General features: G+C 46.6%; 1 protein-coding gene across 1 annotated transcript in view; it reads right to left on the bottom strand.

Annotated features, from left to right (window-relative positions):
- ESF1 (ESF1 nucleolar pre-rRNA processing protein) overlaps positions 1–24,013 on the bottom strand; it is a 136,556-nt gene that overhangs the window by 20,002 nt on the left and 92,541 nt on the right. The window contains exons 11-13 of the mRNA XM_075339281.1: positions 17,591–17,681; positions 17,255–17,337; positions 10,370–10,516 (exon numbers count right to left, since the gene is read on the bottom strand). Coding sequence (XP_075195396.1) covers positions 10,370–10,516; positions 17,255–17,337; positions 17,591–17,681 — 321 coding nt within the window. The remainder of the gene's footprint in view (positions 1–10,369; positions 10,517–17,254; positions 17,338–17,590; positions 17,682–24,013) is intronic.

Raw genomic sequence — 24,013 nt, 5'->3', positions numbered from 1 at the left:
GCCATGACCTTGGTGAAAACCCGTGGGGCTGTCGCCAGGCCGAACGGCAGTGCCACGAACTGAAGGTGTTAGTCTCCTATGGCGAAGCGCAGGAAGCGCTGATGCTCTGGAGCAATCGGGACGTGGAGATAAGCATCTTTGATATCGATCGATGCAAGGAAATCTCCTTGGGACATTGAGGCGATGACGGAGCGGAGGGATTCCATCCGGAACCGGCTGGCCTTTACATGTTTGTTGAGCAGTTTTAGGTCCAGGACAGGACGGAAAGACCCGTCCTTCTTTGGAACCACAAACAGGTTGGAGTAAAAACCGTGACCCTGTTGCTGAAGAGGAACAGGGACCACCACTCCTTCTGTCTTCAGAGTGCCCAGCGCCTGCAGAAGAGCATCGGCTCGCTCGGGAGGCGGAGATGTTCTGAAAAATCGAGTCGGAGGACGAGAGCTGAACTCTATCCTGTAACCGTGAGACAGAATGTCTCCCACCCAACGGTCTTTTACCTGTGGCAGCCAAATGTCGGAAAAGCGGGAGAGCCTGCCACCGACCGAGGATGCGGTGTGAGGAGGCCGTAAGTCATGAGGAAGCCGCCTTGGTAGCGGCACCTCCGGCGGTCTTTTTAGGGCGTGACTTAGACCGCCATGGATCGGAGTTCCTCTGATCCTTCTGAGGCCTTTTGTACGAGGATAATTGGGACCTGCCCGCACCCCGAAAGGACCGAAACCTCGACTGTCCCCTCCTCTGTTGGGGTAATTTTGGTTTGGCCTGGGGTAAGGATGTTTCCTTTCCCTTGGATTGTTTGATGATTTCATCCAGCCTCTCACCAAACAAACGGTCGCCACAAAATGGCAAACCGGTTAAGCACTTTTTTGGAAGCCGAATCTGCCTTCCATTCCCGTAGCCACAAGGCCCTGCGTATTGCCACCGAATTGTCGGCTGCAACCGCCGTACGGCTCGCAGAGTCCAGGACAGCATTAATAGCGTAGGACGCAAATGCCGACGTTTGAGAAGTTATGGACGCCACTTGCGGCGCAGACGTACGTGTGAGTGCGTCAATTTGCGCTTGACCCGCTGCAATAGCTTGGAGTGCCCATACGGCTGCGAATGCTGGAGCAAAAGACGCACCGATAGCTTCATAGATGGATTTCAACCAGAGCTCCATCTGTCTGTCAGTGGCATCCTTGAGCGAAGCCCCATCTTCAACTGCAACTATGGATCTAGCCGCCAGTCTGGAGATTGGAGGATCCACCTTGGGACACTGAGTCCAGCCCTTGACCACGTCAGGCGGGAAGGGATAACGTGTATCCTTAAGGCGCTTGGAAAAACGCTTATCTGGACAAACTCGGTGTTTCTGGACTGCCTCTCTGAAGTCGGAGTGATCCAGAAACATACTCGTTGTACGCTTGGGGAACCTGAAACGGAATTTCTCCTGAGAGGCTGACTCCTCCACTGGAGGAGCCGAGGGAGAAATATCCAACATTTGATGTATGGACGCGATAAGATCATTCACTATGGCGTCACCATCAGGAGTATCAAGGTTGAGAGCGGCCTCAGGATCAGAATCCTGATCAGCTACCTCCGCTTCATCATACAGAGAGTCCTCCCTCTGAGACCCTGAACAATGTGATGAGGTCGAGGGGATTTCCCAGCGAGCTCGCTTAGGCGGTCTGGGGCTGCGGTCCGTGTCAGAGACCTCACCCTGGGATCTATGAGACACCCCGGGGGAACATTGTTGTTCCAACTGAGGGGAACCAGGGGGCAATGATTCCACAGTGCCCATGGTCTGAGATACCGGTCTGGACTGCAAAGCTTCTAGAATCTTAGCCATAGTCTCAGAAAGTCTGTCAGTAAAAACTGAAAATTCCGTCCCTGTCACCTGGACAGTGTTAGCTGGTGGTTCCCCCTGGGCCCCCCTTAGCAGAGGCTCCGGCTGAGCAAGTGCCACAGGGGCCGAGCAGTGCACACAATGAGGGTCAGTGGAACCTGCCGGTAGCGAGGTCGTACATGCGGCGCAGGCAGCATAGTAAGCCTGTGTTTTGGCACCCCTGCCTCTTGTGGGCGCCATGCTGTTGTCTCCCCTGAGCAACACAATAGGGTATATAGCCAGAAATCAACCGTGCACCATACAGTGTAAAGTATAGCCTATAAACATATAATCTATAATTACACTTCTGCACAAGTGGGGCCAGCACCTCAGGTGCTGCTTACCGCCCGCTTAAAGCGGTTGTGTGGCCACCAGAATCCCTGCCTGGGTCCCCCAGAGCTTGTCTCCCCTCTGCAGCGTCAGAGGAGCTGACAGGAATGGCTGCCGGCGTCCTGAGGAGAGGAGGGAGCCGTGGGCGTGACCCAGAAAGTGCGGGAACTGGTGCCCCACTGTGCACAGTGAGGGGGGTGGAGTATGCAAAGCATGCTCCAGCCCTCAGTGCTGCCGTCCTGTACAGCGTCCCGCCCTTCCCCTGACTGGCAGGGCTGGGGGCGGGAAGAAAAAGAGACTAGGCCGCAAAAGCCGGGGACTCGAGTTATAAGCGCGGCCGCCGTATAAGCGCGGTCGGCGCGGAAGTCCCCGGCGCACTAACAGTCCCAGCCGCGCCGCAGTGATAACAATGGCAGCGGCGGTCAGCGCGGCAGTCCCCATACACTAACACACTCAGCGACGCTGCAGTGTGTAATGGCACAAACGCGGTCAGCGCCGCGGTCCCCGGTGCACTAGCACACCCAGCAATGCTGGAGTTTTGCTGTGCGCGGTCCCCACGGGGACACAGAGTACCTCAAAGTAGCAGGGCCATGTCCCTGAACGATACTCGGCTCCTATCCAGCAGAGTCCTCAGGAGCTGTGGATGGAGCACGGTCTCAGTGCCTGAAGACCGATTAGGATCCCACTTCACCCAGAGCCCTAAGGGGGATGGGGAAGGAAAACAGCATGTGGGCTCCAGCCTCCGTACCCGCAATGGATACCTCAACCTTAACAACACCGCCGACAAGAGTGGGGTGAGAAGGGAGCATGCTGGGGGCCCTGTTAAGGGCCCTCTTTTCTTCCATCCGACATAGTCAGCAGCTGCTGCTGACTAAGCTGTGGAGCTTGCGTGCATGTCTGCCTCCTTCGCACAAAGCAAAAAACTGAGGAGCCCGTGGGAGCACGGGGGGTGTATAGGCAGAAGGGGAGGGGCTTTACACTTTTAGTGTAATACTTTGTGCGGCCTCCGGAGGCATAGCCTATACACCCAATTGTCTGGGTCTCCCAATGGAGCGACAAAGAAGAAGGGAATTTTGTTTACTTACCGTAAATTCCTTTTCTTCTAGCTCCAATTGGGAGACCCAGACAATTGGGTGTATAGCTACTGCCTCCGGAGGCCACACAAAGTATTACACTAAAAAGTGTAAGGCCCCTCCCCTTCTGGCTATACACCCCCCCGTGGGATCACGGGCTCCTCAGTTTTAGTGCAAAAGCAAGAAGGAGGAAAGCCAATAACTGTTTTAAAGACAAATTCAATCCGAGGAACAACATCGGAGAACTGAACTCTTCAACATGAACAACATGTGCACCCGAAAAAACAAAATCCCTAAGAAAACAGGGCGGGTGCTGGGTCTCCCAATTGGAGCTAGAAGAAAAGGAATTTACGGTAAGTAAACAAAATTCCCTTCTTCTTTGTCGCTCCTAATTGGGAGACCCAGACAATTGGGACGTCCAAAAGCAGTCCCTGGGTGGGTAAAAGAATACCTCGTGATAGGGCCGTCAAACAGCCCTTTCCTACAGGTGGGCCACCGCCGCCTGAAGGACTTGTCTACCTAGGCTGGCATCCGCCGAAGCGTAGGTATGCACCTGATAATGCTTGGTAAAAGTGTGCAGACTCGACCAGGTAGCCGCCTGGCACACCTGCTGAGCCGTAGCCTGGTGCCGTAATGCCCAGGACGCACCCACGGCTCTGGTAGAATGGGCCTTCAGTCCTGATGGAATCGGAAGCCCAGCAGAACGGTAGGTGTGAAGAATTGGTTCCTTGATCCACCGCGCCAGGGTGGATTTGGAAGCTTGCGACCCCTTACGCTGACCAGCGACAAGGATAAAGAGTGCATCCGAGCGGCGCAGGGGCGCCGTGCGGGAAATGTAGATCCTGAGTGCTCTCACCAGATCCAATAAATGCAAACCTTTTTCAAATTGGTGAACTGGATGCGGACACAAAGACGGTAAAGTGATATCCTGGTTGAGATGAAAGGAGGATACCACCTTAGGAAGAAATTCTGGAATTGGACGCAGAACTACCTTGTCCTGGTGAAATACTAGGAAGGGAGATCTGCATGATAACGCCGCCAGCTCGGACACTCTCCGAAGAGACGTGACCGCCACTAGAAAGGCCACTTTCTGTGAAAGACGAGAAGGGGAAACATCCTTCAAAGGCTCGAAAGGCGGCTTCTGGAGAGCAATTAGGACCTTGTTCAGATCTCAGGGCTCCAACGGCCGCTTGTAAGGGGGGACGATATGACAAACCCCTTGCAGGAACGTGCGTACCTGAGGAAGTCGCGCTAGGCGCTTCTGAAAAAATACGGATAGCGCGGAGACTTGACCTTTAAGGGAGCCGAGCGACAAACCTTTTTCCAACCCAGACTGCAGGAAGGAAAGAAAAATAGGCAATGCAAATGGCCAGGGAGAAACTCCCTGAGCAGAGCACCAAGATAAGAATATCTTCCACGTCCTGTGGTAGATCTTGGCGGAGGATGGTTTCCTAGCCTGTCTCATGGTGGCAACCACTTCATGAGATAAACCTGAGGCCGCTAGGATCCAGGACTCAATGGCCACACAGTCAGGTTCAGGGCCGCAGAATTCAGATGGAAAAACGGCCCTTGAGACAGCAAGTCTGGACGGTCTGGCAGAGCCCACGGTTGGCCTACCGTGAGGTGCCACAGATCCGGGTACCACGACCTCCTTGGCCAGTCTGGAGCGACGAGGATGGCGCGGCGGCAGTCGGCCCTGATCTTGCGCAGCACCCTGGGCAACAACGCCAGAGGTGGGAACACATAAGGTAGCCTGAACTGCGACCAATCCTGAACTAGGGCGTCTGCCGCCAGAGCTCGGTAATCGTGGGATCGCGCCATGAAAACCGGGACCTTGTTGTTGTGCCGTGACGCCATCAGGTCGATGTCCGGCATCCCCCAGCGGCGACAGATCTCCTGAAACATGTCCGGGTGAAGGGACCATTCCCCTGCGTCCATGCCCTGGCGACTGAGAAAGTCTGCTTCCCAGTTTTCCACGCCTGGTATGTGAACTGCGGATATGGTGGATGCCGTGTCTTCCACTCACGTCAGAATCCGCCGGACTTCCTGGAAGGCCTGCCGACTGCGTGTTCCCCCTTGGTGGTTGATGTATGCCACCGCTGTGGAGTTGTCCGACTGAATTCGGATCTGCTTGCCTGCTAGCCACTGCTGGAAGGCTTGTAGGGCAAGATAGACTGCTCTGATTTCCAGAACATTGATTTGAAGGGTGGACTCTTTCCGAGTCCACGTACCGTGAGCCCTGTGGTGGAGAAACACTGCTCCCCACCCTGACAGGCTCGCGTCTGTCGTGACCACCGCCCAGGATGGGGGTAGGAACGACTTTCCTTTCGACAATGAGGTGGGAAGAAGCCACCACCGGAGAGAGTCCTTGGCTGTCTGAGAGAGGGAGACATCCCTGTCGAGGGATGTCGACTTCCCGTCCCATTGGCGGAGAATGTCCCATTGAAGTGGACGCAGATGAAACTGCGCGAAAGGAACTGCTTCCATTGCTGCTACCATCTTCCCTAGGAAGTGCATGAGGCGCCTCAAGGGGTGCGACTGGCCCTGAAGGAGAGATTGCACCCCTGTCTGTAGTGAACACTGTTTGTCCAGTGGAAGTTTCACTATCGCTGAGAGAGTATGAAACTCCATGCCAAGATATGTTAGTGATTGGGTCGGGGTTAGATTTGACTTTGAAAAGTTGATAATCCACCCGAAACCCTGGAGAGTCTTCAGTGCCACGTTCAGGCTGTGCTGGCATGCCTCTTGAGAGGGTGCCTTGATAAGTAGATCGTCCAAATACGGAATCACAGAGTGGCCTTGCGAGTGCAGGACTGCCACTACTGCTGCCATAACCTTGGTAAAGACCCGAGGGGCTGTCGCTAGCCCGAAAGGTAGAGCTACGAACTGCAGGTGTTCGCTTCCTACAACGAAGCGTAGAAAACGCTGATGCTCTGGCGCAATCGGCACGTGGAGATAAGCATCCTTGATGTCTATTGATGCTAGGAAATCTCCTTGAGACATTGAGGCGATGACGGAGCGGAGGGATTCCATCCGGAACCGCCTGGTTTTCACGTGTTTGTTGAGCAGCTTTAGATCCAGGACGGGACGGAACGACCCGTCCTTCTTTGGCACCACAAACAAATTGGAGTAAAAACCGCGACCTCGTTCCTGAAGAGGAACGGGAGTCACCACTCCTTCCGCCTTTAGGGCGGACACCGCTTGCAGAAGAGCATCTGCTCGGTCGGGAGGTGGAGAAGTTCTGAAGAAGCGAGTTGGAGGACGAGAACTGAACTCTATCCTGTACCCGTGAGACAGAATGTCTCTCACCCAACGGTCTTTGACCTGTGACAGCCAAATGTCGCCAAAGCGGGAGAGCCTGCCACCGACCGAGGATGCGGAGAGAGGAGTCTGAAAGTCATGAGGAAGCCGTCTTGGTAACGGTTCTTCCGGCTGTCTTTTTTTGGTCGGGATTGAGTCCGCCAAGAATCTGAGCACCTCTGATCCTTTTGAGTTCTTTTGGACGAGGAGAATTGGGACCTGCCTGAGCCTCGAAAGGACCGAAAACCAGACTGTCCCCTCCTCTGTTGGGGTTTGTTTTGTCTGGGTTGAGGTAAGGATGAATCCTTACCCTTGGAGTGTTTAATGATTTCATCCAAACGCTCACCAAACAGTCGGTCACGAGAAAAAGGCAAACTGGTTAAGCACTTCTTGGAAGCAGAATCTGCCTTCCATTCTCTCAACCACAAGGCTCTACGTAAAACCACGGAGTTGGCAGACGCCACTGCCGTACGGCTCGTAGAGTCTAGGACAGCATTAATCGCGTAAGACGCGAATGCAGACATTTGAGAGGTCAAGGGCGCCACCTGCGGAGCAGATGTACGTGTGACCGTGTCGACCTGTGTAAGCCCAGCTGAAATAGCTTGGAGTGCCCATACGGCTGCGAATGCTGGCGCCAACGACGCTCCAATAGCTTCATAGATGGATTTCAACCAGAGCTCCATCTGTCTGTCAGTGGCATCTTTAAGTGCTGCCCCATCTTCCACTGCAACTAAGGATCTAGCTGCAAGCCTGGAGATTGGAGGGTCCACCTTGGGACACTGGGTCCAGCCCTTGACCACGTCAGGGGGAAAAGGATATCGTGTATCTTTAAGCCGTTTGGAGAAACGCTTATCTGGATAAGCGTGGTGTTTCTGGATAGCGTCTCTAAAGTCAGAGTGGTCCAGAAAAGTGCTCAATTTACGCTTGGGATACCTGAAATGGAATTTCTCCTGCTGTGAGGCTGACTCCTCCGCAGGAGGAGCTGGTGGAGAAATATCTAACATTCTATTGATGGACGCTATAAGATCATTCACTATGGCGTCACCATCAGGTGTATCCAGATTGAGAACGGTCCCAGGATCAGAATCCTGATCAGCCACATCCGCCTCATCACACAGAGAGTCGTCCAGCTGGGACCCTGACCAGTGTGATGAAGTTGAGGGCCGCTCATAGCAAGCCCGCTTAGGCCGTCTGGGACTGTCGTCCGAGTCAGAGTCGTCACCCTGGTAGAGCAGCCCCACATGCGGTACAAGCAGCATATAAAGTCTGTGCCTTGGCACGTTTGCTTTTTGCGGACGACATGCTGTTGTCTGCCTTGAGTAACCTAGGAGGGTATATAGCAGAGAGTCACCAGCGACCGTACAGTGTAATGTATAGCATGCAAGCACAAAAATACAAAGTACACTTCGGCACAAGTGGGGGTGAGCCCTTGAGGGCTGCTTACCGCCCGCTGAAAAGCGGGTGTGAGGTCGCAGAATCCCGTGTCTGGGTCTCCCAGTCTCCCCTCTCCAGCTCAGCGTGCAGACAGGAATGGCTGCCGGCGTCCTGTGAGGAGGGGCGGACCGTGGGCGTGCCACAAACAAAGTGCGGGAAACTGGCGTCCCACTGTGCCCAGTGTGAGGGCTGGAGTATGTAAAGCAGACTCCAGCCCTCAGCGCTGATGGTCTGTACAGCGTCCCGCCCTCCCCCTGACTGGCAGGTCTGGGGGCGGGAACGAAACGAACTAGGCCGCAAAAGCCGGGGACTGTAGTAATAAGCGCGGCCGTCATACATGCACGGCTAGCGCGGAAGTCCCCGGCGCACCACAAGTCCCAGCCGCGTCGCAGTGAAAACTGACCCCAGCGGCCGGCGCGGCCGTTCGTACTAAGTCTACTCACTCAGCAGCGCTGTAGTGAGGAATGGCACAATCGCAGCAGCGCTGATGTCCCCGGCGCACTAACACGCCCAGCATGCTGCGGTGTGCACGCGGTATGCCCGGGGACACAGAGTACCTTAACGAAGCAGGGCCCTGTCCCTGACGATACTCAGCTCCATATCCAGCCGATTCTCCGGGGGCTGTGGAAGGAGCACGGTCTCAGTGCCTGGAGACCGGTAAAGTCCCACTTCACCCAGAGCCCTAATGGGGATGGGGAAGGAATCAGCATGTGGGCTCCAGCCTCCGTACCCGCAATGGGTACCTCAACCTTAACAAACACCGCCGACAGAAAGTGGGGTGAGAAGGGAGCATGCTGGGGGCCCTAGTATGGGCCCTCTTTTCTTCCATCCGACATAGTCAGCAGCTGCTGCTGACTAAACAGTGGAGCTATGCGTGGATGTCTGACCTCCTTCGCACAAAGCATAAAAACTGAGGAGCCCGTGATCCCACGGGGGGGTGTATAGCCAGAAGGGGAGGGGCCTTACACTTTTTAGTGTAATACTTTGTGTGGCCTCCGGAGGCAGTAGCTATACACCCAATTGTCTGGGTCTCCCAATTAGGAGCGACAAAGAAAGGTTATTTATAACATATTAAATAGCTATAATTGCAAAGTGCCTGTAAAAACAAGTAACTTTACAGCTTATCTCTTATTAAAAAATACTCCTCGTTCACAGGAACAAAGTGATTTTTAATTTTATAGTTAATTGCTCACTGCCTGTGTTACCGGTTCGCTCTGTTGTCAATCAGTGGAGGCTGGTCTAGGGCAAAGAGCACAATGCTTACAAGCTCTATGCTACAGAGCTTTTTAATACAGATCTGCAACTGCGGTCTCTTGATGCCATAGAGGGACATTTGCTTACAGCATTGGAAAACACACAGTTCGGGGTCAGCAGCTCAAAAATGTTGCTGGTCTGACCTGTCAATCAGCACCATTTTCCCAGCAAGTAGGAAGCAGAGAGGATGGGCACTTCTAAACAATGATGATGTGAAAACCTGTCAGCTGGATAGTAATAGAGATAAAGTGGTTGTTACCAGCCACTCTTTACATTTATAGATCGATATATAGACAAATATGCGCAAAATGGTGGCTGAATAGTTAGAACAATCTATATGAAGTGAAATCTGCACACCAAATTCAGAGAAATATGGACAAGCATAACTGCTTTATAATACATAAGGAATGAAAAATACACTTAGCCATATGAAAAATTGAAAAAATTGAAATGTGACATTGCATAACTGCTGAGGATTATTTAAAAAAAAAAAAAAAAAAAGATATTTTGCTAATGTATTGATCAATTCATTACTGCCCCATAACAACTTCACGGTAATCTCTAAGATTACAATGGTGTTCCAGCAGTCTTTTTGATTGATATGCAGTTTTTTTCTGTCTGAGAACCCAGTCGGGCCCTTTAGCCATGTTTATTCAGTTTCCTATATAAAACCAATTCCCTTTCTTCCCCTACACAAGCAAGTTTCAACCGCACAGAGGAAACATTTGGTTAGGCACCCGATAAATAAGAGATTACTGTGAAGTGGTTATCGGGCAGTAATTAATTGATCAATACATTAGCTAAATATCTCTTTTTGTCAAATAATCCTCAGCAGTTATGCAATGTCACATTTCAAATTTTCATATGGCTAATTGTATTTTTCATTCCTTATGTATTATAAAGCAGTTATGCTTGTTCATATTTCTCTGAATTTGGTGTGCAGCTTTCGCTTTATATAAATTGTGTATATTTTGGCTAGCACCCTGCTCACATTTACAATGGTTTTCCAGCAGTCTTTTTGATTTAAATGGTTAGAACAGTTGCCCTTTCAGGAAATAAGTCTGTGTCTTGCAAAATACAAAGGATCATAAGTTGGATGGTCACCAAAAGAAACCCATACCTGGAAGTCATCCTCCACCAGTTTGTCCTTCTTCTTTAACTTCTTCATCTTGCTGCGACTCAGGTTGTGCTGCTCTACAATCTGATCGTAATTGAAATGCTTCCGGTCGTCCTCGACATCATCCATCATGAGCAATGCCATCTCCGCCTGAAACGTCAATCAGCGATATGTTATCACAGATCGCAGGTTTTAATGGTCATAAAAACATTAGAAACTGATAAGCCAGTGACCTCAAATGCTATTTATATTACCTACAATATTCATGTGGACTCTCACCAGCCAAATGTCACAAATGAGGTGTATGCACTACAAAGGTTTACCAGGACCACCGTATTCATCCCCTATTGTTGTGCTAAACCTCAATATCTGACTCTGAATGCTTCTGCTGGTCTCTATTCTGTATATGTGCGGCTTTGTTGCTCTGTGGCTGGTGATGGAGTGAAGATAAAACATCAATATTGTAAATCCAGAGACTTGGGGTATGTGCACACGTTGAGTATTCAGTTGCAGAAATTTCGGCAACTCTTGGCAAAAAAACATGGTTTTGCCGTGTTTTCATTGCTTTCAATGGTGAAAAATGCACCCAAAAACGCTAAAAGAATTAACACATGCTGCAGATTATTTACGGCACCAAATCTGCAAGGAAAAAAACTGAACATGAGTGCTACACTTCAGGATTCACAATGACTTTGCTGGCATCAGGATTTGCTTGCAGTTTTCTGACAAAACTGCACTAAATAATATGCATCAAAAAACGTGATAAAAAAATGCAGTGTGCAGACAACCTTAGGGTATTGCACATGACGCCTTTTATTTGAGGCCGGTTTCGCCTGAAAAAGCGCTAACAAAAAGAAGGAGCATTTTGCAAAGGCATGTAAAAACAACTTGCAGTGCTTAAAGGGAACCAGTCACCAGGTTTTTCCCTTATGAGCTGCGGCTACCATCAGTGAGCTCTTATGTACAGCATTCTAGAATACTGTATATAGGAGCCCAGGCCGCTGTGTAGAATGTTAAAACACCTTTATTATACTCACCTAGGGGGCGGTCCGGTCCGATGGGTGTCGCTGCTCGTGGTCCGGCGCCTCTTCCATCTTGTGCAGTCGCCATCCTCTTGCCCAGCTCTGTGTGGATTACATGTGCTGCATCATTCACACAGAGCCCTCCATTGCGTTCCTGCACAGGTGCACTTTGATTTGCCAGGATGACGGCAGAGCAAAGAAATGTAATACGCAGGTGAGAGAAAAGAACAAAGACCGCCCGCGCATGCGCACTACAGTACTTTGATTTGCCCTCGGCCAGGAAGATCAAAGTGCGCCTGCACAGGACCGCAATGGAGGCCTCTGTGTGGATGATGTAGGACGCGTCATGTACACAGGGCTGGGCAGGAGGATGGTGACCGCCCAAGATGGAAAAAGTGCCGGACTGAAAGTAGCGACACGCATAGGACCGAACAGCCTCCTAGTTGAGTATTATAAAGCTGTTTTTATGTTATACGGTGCGGCCTGGGCTCTTATATACAGTACAGTGGAACCTTGGATTAAGAGTAACTTGGTTTGAGAGCGTTTTGCAAGACAAGCAAAGCTTTCTAAAAATGTGTAACTTGGTTTAAGAGCAATGCTTTGCAGTAAGAGCAAATTCCCACCGTGTCCACTTCCGGTTCTGTCATTTCACTGCGTTCTGACCCGCTCTAGAGGTAACTTTCTGTACATATATACTGTATATTGTATACAGTATACCATTGCACAGTACAGTATATACTACATAGCATGTATATCAATTTGCATTTGTGGATACAGTATTGGATTCTCTTTCAGCTAACCAGTGCAGCACATTGCTTATACTGTACCTCTCGCACAACAACAATTTTATTGTAATGTAAAGTGCAGTTTAATTTGTTTTATGTTTTTTACTATACAGTATTTTGTATTAGTGTACTGTAATAATTTTATATGAATACAGGACATTAGTTTGTATTACTGTAATAAGTTTGTATAAATACAATAAATAGTTTTGGGTTGTGGAACGAATTGCTTTGATATTAACAGTAACTTGGTTTAAGTGCACACTCCCGGAACCAATTATGCTCGAAATCCAAGGTTCCATTGTATTCTAGAATACTGTATATAAGAGCTCACTGGTGATGGCCGCAGCTCATAAGGGAAAATCCTTTACTTTAACCACTTTAGGCTTAGAAAGCTGTGAAGCGGCTTAAAGAAGTGAACCTCCCTGGATGTTAGAAATAAAATTAAAAAAAAATAAAATCATAAAACACGCTGGAAGCAAAGACTCCAAAAAAACCCTTCAAAAAGCAGCAAGAAAAGCCGCTTCAGGAAAAACACTACTGGCATTTACTTAAAGAGTCTTCTGTTTAAAAAAAACATATAAGACACTGTGTTTATCTACCCTTAGGGAAGGAAATCCACAATTGTACTTGTGGGTTTGGCTGTGGACCTCACCTCTAGGCACTAAAAAGGTCATGACTTTGATTGGAAAATTCGGCTACATGTGGATGTAATGTCTACATTTGCAGGGTCTGAACTCAGCCTTAAATTCCAATAGAACTGTGCAGCACTTCCCTGCACAGTTCTCCTCTTCAGCAACCATGCAGCAAAAACTGTACCAGAAACCTTTGCACCTGCTCAGGACGATGGGCCCGTCATTCTAAGGATAAAAGGCTCCACCACTAATCCGGGAGCGATAGAATATACTACCTATAGAGCTTTTCATCCATTAGAATTGATCTTCTGTTTCCTTTTAGAGTGGAACCTTAGACAAGCATGTGGCTTGTATATCGGAATATTGTAGACAGGTATATTTTATATATTCTACATACAACTTTTGTACAGGTAGCTGGTTATACAAGCAGTCAAACTGGTGGACAACCTAAATTCAGGCAGTGCAGAAGAAATTCAGTAAAGTTATGTAAATCTAGGTATAAATATACGACGTACATGCCCTGACTATGGTGGAGTAAGGCTTTTATGTCGGCTTAAAGCCATTCCCCCGGGCCCGTAGTTGTTAATGAGCGCTCGTTACGTTCCGCTAACCTCCAGTATCGGTAATCACGGCTGAGCTAGCCCTTCTCGCTGCCTGCACCAGGACAAGTAACATGATAAGATGAGCAGTAATCTAGCGCTGTGTGTTAGAGTAATCAGCAGAAATGTTCCGTCCACGATCGCTGTCAGTAACACGACCACTTCCTCTAAGACGGTAATTTCATTAGCACGCAGTGTAAACAGTCCCGGTGCACACAGAGGTGTCTGACCAAATAGACCAGGCGAATACATAAATCCTCTGTCATGTGTTTACCCTTTTGAAACAAACCATGAAATGTATCATTACACACTGCGGTGGTTTTGTGATCCGGCTGCCAGTCCACAGGCATTTCGTTGAAAAAAAGTAAAATTCTCATTTCACTTTCCAGCATTACACAGCAACCCCATTTTCCCTTAACTAGCCATAAAATTCAACATGTCTCAGTCTTTCCATTGTTTGTGTGGTTACCCCCTCCCTTTCCCAGCCTCTTGGGAATATTTGGGGTTTTGCTCCCACTGGTTTACATTCCCACATTTCGTTAATGTTAATTGACTGAGCACAGGTACGATCAGTCGGATGGTATAAACCAGGATGAATATTGCTTTTGGAGAGTAATGAATCGCAAGAAACCATTAGCCTTTATCAATATTGGTCACTATGTCAAATTGAAAAGGTCCAGATCCCTGAGACCCCCCATCGATCAGTCAAAAGACCACTGTGAACTGCATGGCTCCTGCATAAACTGCATGCACACAGCGGTGTATGGGCTCAAAAGAAGTCTAGTGATACGTACAGTCAACTGCACCTCTGCACACCAAATTGATATATGGACCCATAGACATACTCAGCCTGTACATGTGGCTCATACAGGAGCTGTGCACTTCAGAGGAATATTAATCCTGGAGAACTAAAGGATCACCAGCTGAAATACAACAGGATCAAAGTCTATGAGATTTCATTTTTGCTGTCCCCAAATTGCAGTTTTTTTGGTCTGCATCTTTGTGGTGACCTCAAAGATGCAGCATGTCAATTCTTTTTGCGTTTTGTGCCTGCGTTTTGGAGGACTGGCAGGTCAATTCCCCACTGACTATGGGTCAGCGGGGAATTGATGCCTTGTATATGGATAGATGCCGGTCCCCATATAAAGTCTACGGAGTCCAGAATCCGACACAAAGGGGTAGGAGCAAGCACTTCATACTTACCAATTCACCGGAGCGGCTGTCACATTGCTCCCGCATCCTCTCCTTCTTCCTGGGCTACTCGTCAGGCTCATACATATTCACTGCTTCCCCCGCCCACCGGTTCTTGTAATTGGTTCAGTCAGACGAGCCCCCACACTGATCGACAGCGTGTTTGAGGCTCCAAATCACAGACATCGGTGGGCGGGTGTATATCGTATAGTAAAATAAATAAATAAAAAATTGGCGTAGGATTCCTCATATGATACCAGCACAGATAAAGCCCGACAGCTGGAGGCTGGTATTCTCAGGCTGGGGATACTCATGTTATTGGGCGCCCCAAGCCTTAAAATATCAGCCTGCAGCCACCGGAATTGCTGCATGCAGTAGATGCGACAGACCCGACACTTTACCCAGCTCTTCCAGATTGCCCTGGTGCGGTGGCAATCGGGGTAATGAGAGAGTTAATGGCAGCTCAAGGCAGCAACTAAATCCTGAATTAGTAATGGCAGGTGTCTATGAGACAACCACATCACTAATCTGTAAGTAAAAGTAAATAAACACAAACACCAAAAAATCCTCTATTTGAAAGAAAAACAAGCACCCACTTTATTAACCCCAAAAACAGCCCAACAGGTCTGACGTAATCCTCATGAGGTCCAACGATGCTTCCACAACTGCTACCTCTGAAGCTCACAGCGAGCGCCATAGAACATGACTGCCCGCTGTGAGGTTCAGGCAGAGACTGAGCCGCGATCAGCAATGATGCCACTCAGGTTAGTCACAGCCACAGCTGGAGTCCTCCACCTGTGACCGCAAATCACCTGAGTGATGTCGCCGCTGATCGCGTGGCTCACTTTAGTTGCTACCTGGAGTTCACAGCGAGCAGTCATGTTTTATGGTGCTTGCAGTGAGCTTCTGATGTAGCAGTGCTGGAAGCATCGTGGGACCTTGTGTGGATTACGTTGGACCTGCAGGGGAGTTTTTGGGGTTAATGAAGTGGTGAATGAGGGAGTATTTTTGTTTTATTTGAAATAAAGGATTTTTTGGTGTTTGTATTTATTTACTTCCACTTACAGATTAGTGATGGGGGTTTCATAGATGCCTCCCATTACTAATCTAGGGCGTAGAGGTAGCTGTGGTCTGCCATTAACCCTTTATTACCCAGTTTACCACCGTACAAGGGCAATGGAAGAGCCAGGTCCAGCGCCAGAATTGATTTACCTAATGAATGGCCCACTTCTGGGGTAGCTGCGTGCTGCTATTGTTAGGCTAGAAAGGGCCAAATAACCATGGCCCTTCCCACCCTAATATTAACAGCCCCTAGTTGACTGCTGTACCTTGGCTAGTTTTAAAAAAATGGGGGGGAACCAAAGCAATTTTTTTTTTTTTTAAATAAAGCAAACAATTTAAAAAAAAAAAAAAAAATCCCCTCTATTTTTCATAACCAGCTAAGGTACAGCAGACAATTGAGGGTTGCTGGGTAAGAAAAACAGGGGGACCCTACGTCATTTTTTTTTACAAAAAAATAATTAAAAAACAGCTGGCCAAGCTAGCGATCGCTCTGTTTTTTTAGCTAATCAGTTATTACTGTCTAGCCATTCTATATGTTCTTTATTATTATCACCTATTCTATATGTTCTATCTATTCTTTCTATCTGTCAATAGGTTAGACTTAAAAATGCATTGGGCAAAAAAACATGGTAAAAACAAGGCAAAAAAATGCTGCAAAACGCATGCGTTTTTTGCCGTGGATGCGTTTTTTTGGGGACAAAAACATTAATCTTTGTGGTCATTACAAAGATGCAGCGTGCGCACATAGCCTTAGTCTAATGCATTTGGTGCCTGTAGGCCTGTTCTGAAATGGTAAGCAGACAGAAAAAGATCCAGTTTAGGACATTTTCTGCGCCTTTCCATCATCAAATCTGCGTGTTTAGTACAATTTCTCATATTCCGGATACATTTGTACCCAATTTTCAGTCATTATGATTTTATGTGACTGATAGCCGACAGCCAGAATAAGGTGAGAAACCGTAGCACAAAGTATGTAAGAATATTGAGTATTTTTTCAGTTAGAGGGATTAATTTCCATAAATTCATATTTATTTATATAAAACCTGAAACCCTTTTAAATGATAGCGTCGCCCTAATTTCCAATGTAGAACTAGACTTTAGGGAGTGAAATTAAAAGAACCCAAGAGTCTGCGCAGATGACCCCTTTCTTAGGCCGCGTTCACACTGTGTTCCTCTCCCTGTTTGGTGGTCCCATCAGGGTTTCCGTCCTAACCCCCCACAAAACAGGGGGTTAGGATGTATGCGCCAATGCGGCCACTAACTATAATGGTGCAGAGGGAGTCACAGTGTGCTCTGTCGTGCACCATTTTCGGGAGTATACGTTTACAGGAGGCGGACACAGAGACGCAGTCTACTACCTATGGGTGTTCGCCTCCAATAGTCGTATACTCCCGAAAATGGTGCACGACAGAGCCCACTGTAACTCCATCTCCACCATTACTATAATGTAGTGGCGCTGTCAGCGCATATGTCCGAAACACGTTTTGCAGAGGGTCCGGACAGAAACCCTGACGAGACCACTGAACAGGAACGCAGTGTGAATGCGGCCTTACAATGGCAGTGATAGTCTATGAATGTTCGGAATTCTCCCACTTACTTCTCGCTTTTCTTTCTCTTCTTTGTCTGTAGACGTCTCTTGGTCTTTCTGTGTTTTGCCACCGGCAGATTTCTTTTGCAAACCTGAAGTATCAAAACAATACGTTAAGCGCAACTTTTCTGCCAATGGAGGAGATTATATCTCTCCTGAAAATAGGATGCTGCTCTTAGGAGACCTGAACCACGCGGCTGAGTGTTGCCCCCTTTCTGGGCAGATGGAGCAATTCTACTACAATGCAACAAACATGCCATCATCTCACATGTAATCACAGAAACTGTAGGAAATGGCTGGTGTGAACAGAGCCAAAGACAACATTGCTGATATATATTACATTACCTGGTTTCTTCAGTTCCTCAGAGAAGAATGGGTCACTGAGATCAACATCGGACGGGACCTCGTCCTCCTCGTCCGATTCTTCTGTACTCTCCTGCAAAATGTAATGCAAAAATAAAGGAATTGACACGAACTTCGTTTTTGATCCGTTGTATAATACAATTGTTTTTACAGAATATTAAAAAAAAGAGAGAAAACCTTTAAAATTATTGGTTGTATTTCAAATGTAAAATAAAAAATAAATGAAAGTAATATTTTTATTAAATGCTGAAAAAAAAACAACTAGTCTATTCTGTGACCCATAACTTTGTTTTTATATCAATGCAGACACGTGGGGACTCGTTTTTGGAACGGCGAGCTGAGGTTTTTATTGGTCCCATTTTGGGGTACATATTAGGATTTGATCGCCTTTTAATGTATTTTTTTTTTTTTGGAGTGGGGGTGGTGTACAGTGACCAAATAAACAGTAATCTCAGAGTTTCGGCTCGTTGTCTTTCCATTTACAGCATTTACTCTACATGTTGAATCATTGAATATTTTCTTTTCATAGAATAGACCAAGTCTTTCAAATTTTAAAACTTTTTTTTATTTTTAAAGAAGAGGTAATTTGAGTTTGTGGCTTTTTAAGACTTAATTTTTTTTTTTTTTACCTTATTTTTTAACCCCGTGAACTTTCATTAACTTGTTCTATGTACTCCAGTACTAAAGTATGAGCTTCACGAGACGTCCAACATGGCAGTGTGGGGACCTTTAACAGGCCTCTGGATTTTATGACAAGTCATCGGCACCTCATGATCATGTTGGTGGGGAAGTGAGTTGGGAAAACCATAAACCGCAATACTGATGAAGGGGCAGGATCGCGCCACTTAAATACTGCTGTTGGAGATGGACCATGGAATTTTAGGGGTTAAACAACAGTGATTGGATCAGTGAATGGATCTAGCTCCAAAACACTGCTATTGGCGGCAGATGCTGGCTGTATAACACAGCCAACACTCGTTGTGTGGAGCTGGCTCAGCTCCTGAGCCAGCTCCATGCAACCGAGAGATTGGACCCAGTAAAAGAAGAATGAAGTTTTCAATCATTGTAAATGAATAATTAGTTTCTTCTAAATTGGGGAAAGGTGAAAAATGCTGGGGTTAAATAGTATAACCCAAGAAGAAGTTTTCCAAAGAAATCCCTGGCACGTGGACCGGTGCTATATAATTGCTGTTTTTGTAATGCCCACTAGGAGTAACCCACTCATTAGCAAACATTAAACAAATTAAATGGACTGCAGCGCACGTACTACAATAGCATGTGAGGATCATCGCGGAGGTTTGGGTCTCACCACTCCGGCCAGTCTGCTGTTTTAGGCAAAAAGGAATATAAAGTGAAATCTTTGTGAGGGTCAGAAGCCTCAATTTCTCCTCTCCCGGGGTCCGAGCAGCAGCGTCCCCAGATCTGATGACATCTTCACAGGCACAAACAAGCTTTTTTTCGTTGGAGGCCTCTCCAACATTCCAAAACACCACGAAAATAAAGATCAAAGCCGGCGCGCGGCCTCAACCAGATTATTTTTCTCTCTGTCACATATGTTTGTGATTGATGTGCGAGCAGAGCGCCAGGCAGACATGAAGACACGAGGCAGGCGGCACAAACGTACACAAGTTCAGCAGCTTGGGTTATATCTCATGCTTGAGGAGTCTGGAGGCGGCAGGTATTGTTAACCCTTGGAGAGCTGCATTTCCGAGATACCAGAGTCTTCCTATTCACCATCGACCGGGGTTCACCTATGTGCAAGCACACAACTCTTGGCCCGTGGGGAAGCAGACTAAATTTGGAGAAGAATACATTTTTGGACAATATACATATTTTTTTTATTCTTAGCATTGTGATGGTCCTTACTTTTTTCTTTATTTTTAGGCAGAGGTAGCTGTAGTGGGCCTCCTTTTGATTGTGGGAGTGAAAGAAGCAATGTTGTGCGATAAGCATGACGACAATGCCCAACATGATGTTATTGGGGAATGCGCCTGATTAGTCTCTATGAGGTTAAAGGGGTTGTCCACCACATTTATCAATAGAATGCGTCATAGCTATAAGATAAGTGTGGTCTGACATAAGCATTTCCCACCAATCAGCTGTTGTCACCCTTAAGCAACTTTCACACTTTACTCTTTTTCCATCCGTTGCCTTGATAAAATACGGTATCCTGCAAAATATTTTGCAAGATTATTTTTTTCCCCATAGACTTGTATTAATGACGGATTGCGTCTGATGGCCTTGCAATGCATCCGCCGCACGACAGATCAGTTGTGGAATGACTGTCCATCGGGTGGAAAAAACTGACACTACCGTTTTTTGGAGCGTCAAAAAAACGCAATGCGCAGGATTCCGTCGCAATCCGTCAAGAGGTATAATGGTTGTCTATGGTGCAGGATTCAGCCGTAATCCGTCAAACGTTGGATTCCGTCATGTTCTACTGAGCATGCCCAGCATGTCTGACACTCCCATTGGGCTGTCTCAAAAACAAACAGATCTCGACGGATCCGTCGTAAAACGGACGCACAACAGATGTAACGGATGTGACGGATCAGTTTTTTCACAGGATTCCAGTGAACTGAATCCTGTGAAATAACTCATCCGTTGTGTCCGTTGACAGCTAAAAAAACAAAATGATCCGTCGTTCAGTCGCAACGACGGACCTGGTGGATTTGAAACGACTGAAGTGTGAAAGTAGCCTTAGCCGGATGTAAGCGATATACAGAGCCGAACAGTACAACTCTGTACGTTTTGTAGTGGGCGATGCCGGGTACTGCAGATCCCATCCTCATTTTTTCAATAAGACCTGATCTGCAATACCGTGCACTGGCCACTATACCGTGTACAGTGCTGTCCGCTCTGTACATCTAGCCAGCGCCAGATAAAACACCACTGACTGGTGGGGTCATTCCTACTAACCAGATATTCATGAGCTATCCTAAATTTAGAAAGTTAATATTAGTCACCCAGAAAAACCCTTTAAGACTGAACAGACATCATTAAACTGAATATGTCAGCAGGTTTTTGCCACCTCATCTGAGAGCAGCACGATGTAGGCAAAGTGATGCCGAATCCAACAATGTATCACTTACATTACTAAGTGCAGCCATTTCAGACATAATCAGAATTTTTAGATTTAGCCATATAGCAGAGCTGAGAGAGTTGTCTCACCCACGTCTGGCTGCGAATAGAGATTGAGCATTTACAATGACGAGTCAATCAGTGCAGGGCGTGTACCGCACTGCCGTGCCATACACCCCCTGCTCTGACACCTCTCTTGACATTGTAGTCTGAGCTATGAGAAGTCTTGCTGGTTACACAGAAATAGCAAATAAGCAACAGATCAGACCTTGATAAGACCGGCATCCCTGAATTCTCTGTGTTAACCATTGCACATGTGGTCTTCAGTTTACATAGCAAATACCTGCTGACATATTCCCTTTCACCATCTAGTGTGCCTAAAATAAAATCTCCAAAAATAATTTTGATTATATAAAAAATAAACTTGATTAAAAGAATTTTACAGTTTCGGGAAGACTTGTTCCCAGGCTACAGTTTGGAACATGACTAAGACTATGTGTCGAAACACGAAGTTCGAGGGTGTCCTAATATCTACCTATTTTCTTTGCTGAGCGCCTTGTATATTTTTTATGGAATTACCTCAATAAACGTTGGATTCTTTTAACTCATGATCTGAGGACTGCGCTGGACATTTCTTTTCTCCTGGCTACAGTTTGTTTAACCCTTTAGTGACGGAGCTAATTTTCACCTTAATGAACAGACCAAATTTTGCAATTCTGACCAGTGTCACTTCATGAGGTTATAACTCTAGAACGCTTCAACGGATCCCGGTAATTCTGAGATTGTTTTTTCGTCACATATTGGACTTCATGTTAGTACCAAATTTAGGACAATATTTTTTACGTTTATTTATGAAAAAAATTGAATATTGGCAAAAATTTTGAAAATTTTGCAATTTTCAACTTTTGAATTTTTATACCGTTAAACCAGAGATTTCTGTGACACAAAATAGTTAATAAATAACATTTCCCACTTATCTACTTTACATCAGCACAATTTTGGAAACGAATTTTTTTTTCGTTAGGAAGTTAGAGGGGTTCAAAGTTTATCAGCGATTTCTCATTTTTACATCAAAATTTACAAAACCATTTTTTTAGGGACCACATCACATTTGAAGTGACTTTGAGAGGCCTAGATGACAGAAAATACCCAAAAGTGACACCATTATAAAAACTGCACCCCCCAAAGTACTCAAAACCACATTCAAGAAGTTTATTAACCCTTCATGTGCTTCACATGAACAAAAGCAATGTGGAATGAAAAAAAGCAAAAATTAAATTTTACCTAAAAATGTTGCTCTAACCCAAATTTATTCACTTTTAGAAGAAATAACACAACAAAATGGACCTCAAAACTTGTTCCCCACTTTCTTATGAGCACGCCGATACCCCACATGTGGTCAGAAACCTCTGTTTGGACAAATGGGAGGGCTCGGAACAGAAGGAGCAATATTTGAATTTTGGAAAGCAAATTTGGCTGAAATAGATTGCGGGCACCATGTTGCATTTACAGGTCCGCTAAGGTACCTAAACAGAAGAAATCCCTCACAAGTGACACCATTTTGGAAACTAGACCACTCAAGGCTTCTATCTAGGGGTATAGTGAGCATTTTAGATCCACAGGTACTTCACAGATTTTGTTAACGTTACGTTGTCATATTGAAAATGTTAATAATTTTCTCAAAAATGTTGCTTTAGCATCAATTTTCTCACTTTTTCAAGAGGTAATTCCAAAAATTTGACCTCAAGGTTTGTTAACCACTTTTTTATGAGCGCGGTGATACCTCACATGTGGTCTGAAACCTTTGTTTGGACAAATAGGAGGGCTTGGAACGGAAGGAACAATATTTGAATTTTGGAAAGGAAATTTGGCTGAAAAAGATTGCGGGCACCATGTCACATTTGGAGGACCCCTAAGGTACCTAAACAGCAGAAACCCCGCACAAGTGACCCCATTTTGGAAACTAGGCCCCTCAAGGAATTTATCTAGATGTTTGGTGAGTACCCTGAACCCCCAGGTGCTTCACAGAATTTTATAACGTTTAGCCATGAAAAAAAAATAATAAAATTTTACCACAAAATTGTTATTTCAACCAGGTAGCTTTTTTTTTTACAAGAGTAAAAGGAAAAAATTCAGCATAACATTTATTGTGCAATTTCTCCTGAGTTTGGCGATACCTTATATGTGGTGGAAATCAACTGTTTGGGTGCACAGCAGGGCTCGGAAGGGAAGGAGTGCCATTTGACTGCAAAATTGGCTGGAATCAATAGCAGACGCCAGGTTGCATTTGGAGAGCCCCTGAGGTGCCTAAACAGTGGCTGTCCCCCACAAGTGACTCCATTCTGGAAACAAGACACCTCAAGGCTTTTATCTAGGTGTATAGTGAGCAGTTTGAATCCACGAATACTTCACAGAATTTGATAAGCTTAGGTTGCCATATTGAAAATTTTCATTTTTTTCACAAAAATGTTGCTTCAGCATCAAATTTCTCACTTTTTCAAGAGACAACAACAAACCGTGGACCCAACAGGTTGTTATCCAATGTCTTATGAGCACAGGGATACCCCACATGTGGCCAAAAACCTCTGTTTAGATAAATGGGAGGGCTTGGAATGGAAGGGGTACCATTTGAATTCTGGAAAAGTTGAGATAAATTGCGGGCACCATGTCACATTTGCAGGGCCCCTTGGGTACCTATACATTAGAAACCCCCCACAAGTGACTCCATTTTGGAAACTGGATTTTATTCAGGAGTATAGTAAGCATTTTGAATCCACAGGTACTTCACAAAAATGTTGCTGTAGCAACACATTTCTCTCTTTTAGGCTATGTGGCCATGATCCAGCGACACGGCGTCCAGTACACAGTGTCAACCTCCTGCAGAGATGTGAGTGTTGTCCACGGGAGAATGCAGCTGCCCATGCCCACGATTTGGGTTCAGGCCGCTGTGGAGCTCTATGCTACCTGCAGAGAACACTCATCTCCGCAGCATAAATTGACATGCTGAGGCTCGGGAAGCTGCACCACAGGTCGGTTTATGCTGCGGAGAAGAGAAGCACAGTGGGCACGGCATTTCTAAAAATCCTTCCACTGTGCTTCTACTGCACAACGCAGCGCTATGGACGCAGGGAAAACACTCTGCACCCAAAACGCTGCAAATCCCGATTGTGGGCGCACAGCCTAAAATGCTACAATGGATGAATGGATAGATGTCAAACAAATATAACGTCCCACCCCCTGCATATTCTAAGCTGGCGCCCTTTAGTGCCTTTCATGTGGCACTAAAGGGTGCCTAGCCTTGTATTTAGCCCCCCAAAAAATTAA

This window comes from Anomaloglossus baeobatrachus, chromosome 3 (assembly GCF_048569485.1).
Source record: "Anomaloglossus baeobatrachus isolate aAnoBae1 chromosome 3, aAnoBae1.hap1, whole genome shotgun sequence".
Lineage (NCBI taxonomy): Eukaryota > Metazoa > Chordata > Amphibia > Anura > Aromobatidae > Anomaloglossus > Anomaloglossus baeobatrachus.
The sequence above is the reverse complement of the archived record's forward strand: the minus strand, read 5'-3'. Positions and strand labels throughout refer to the sequence as shown.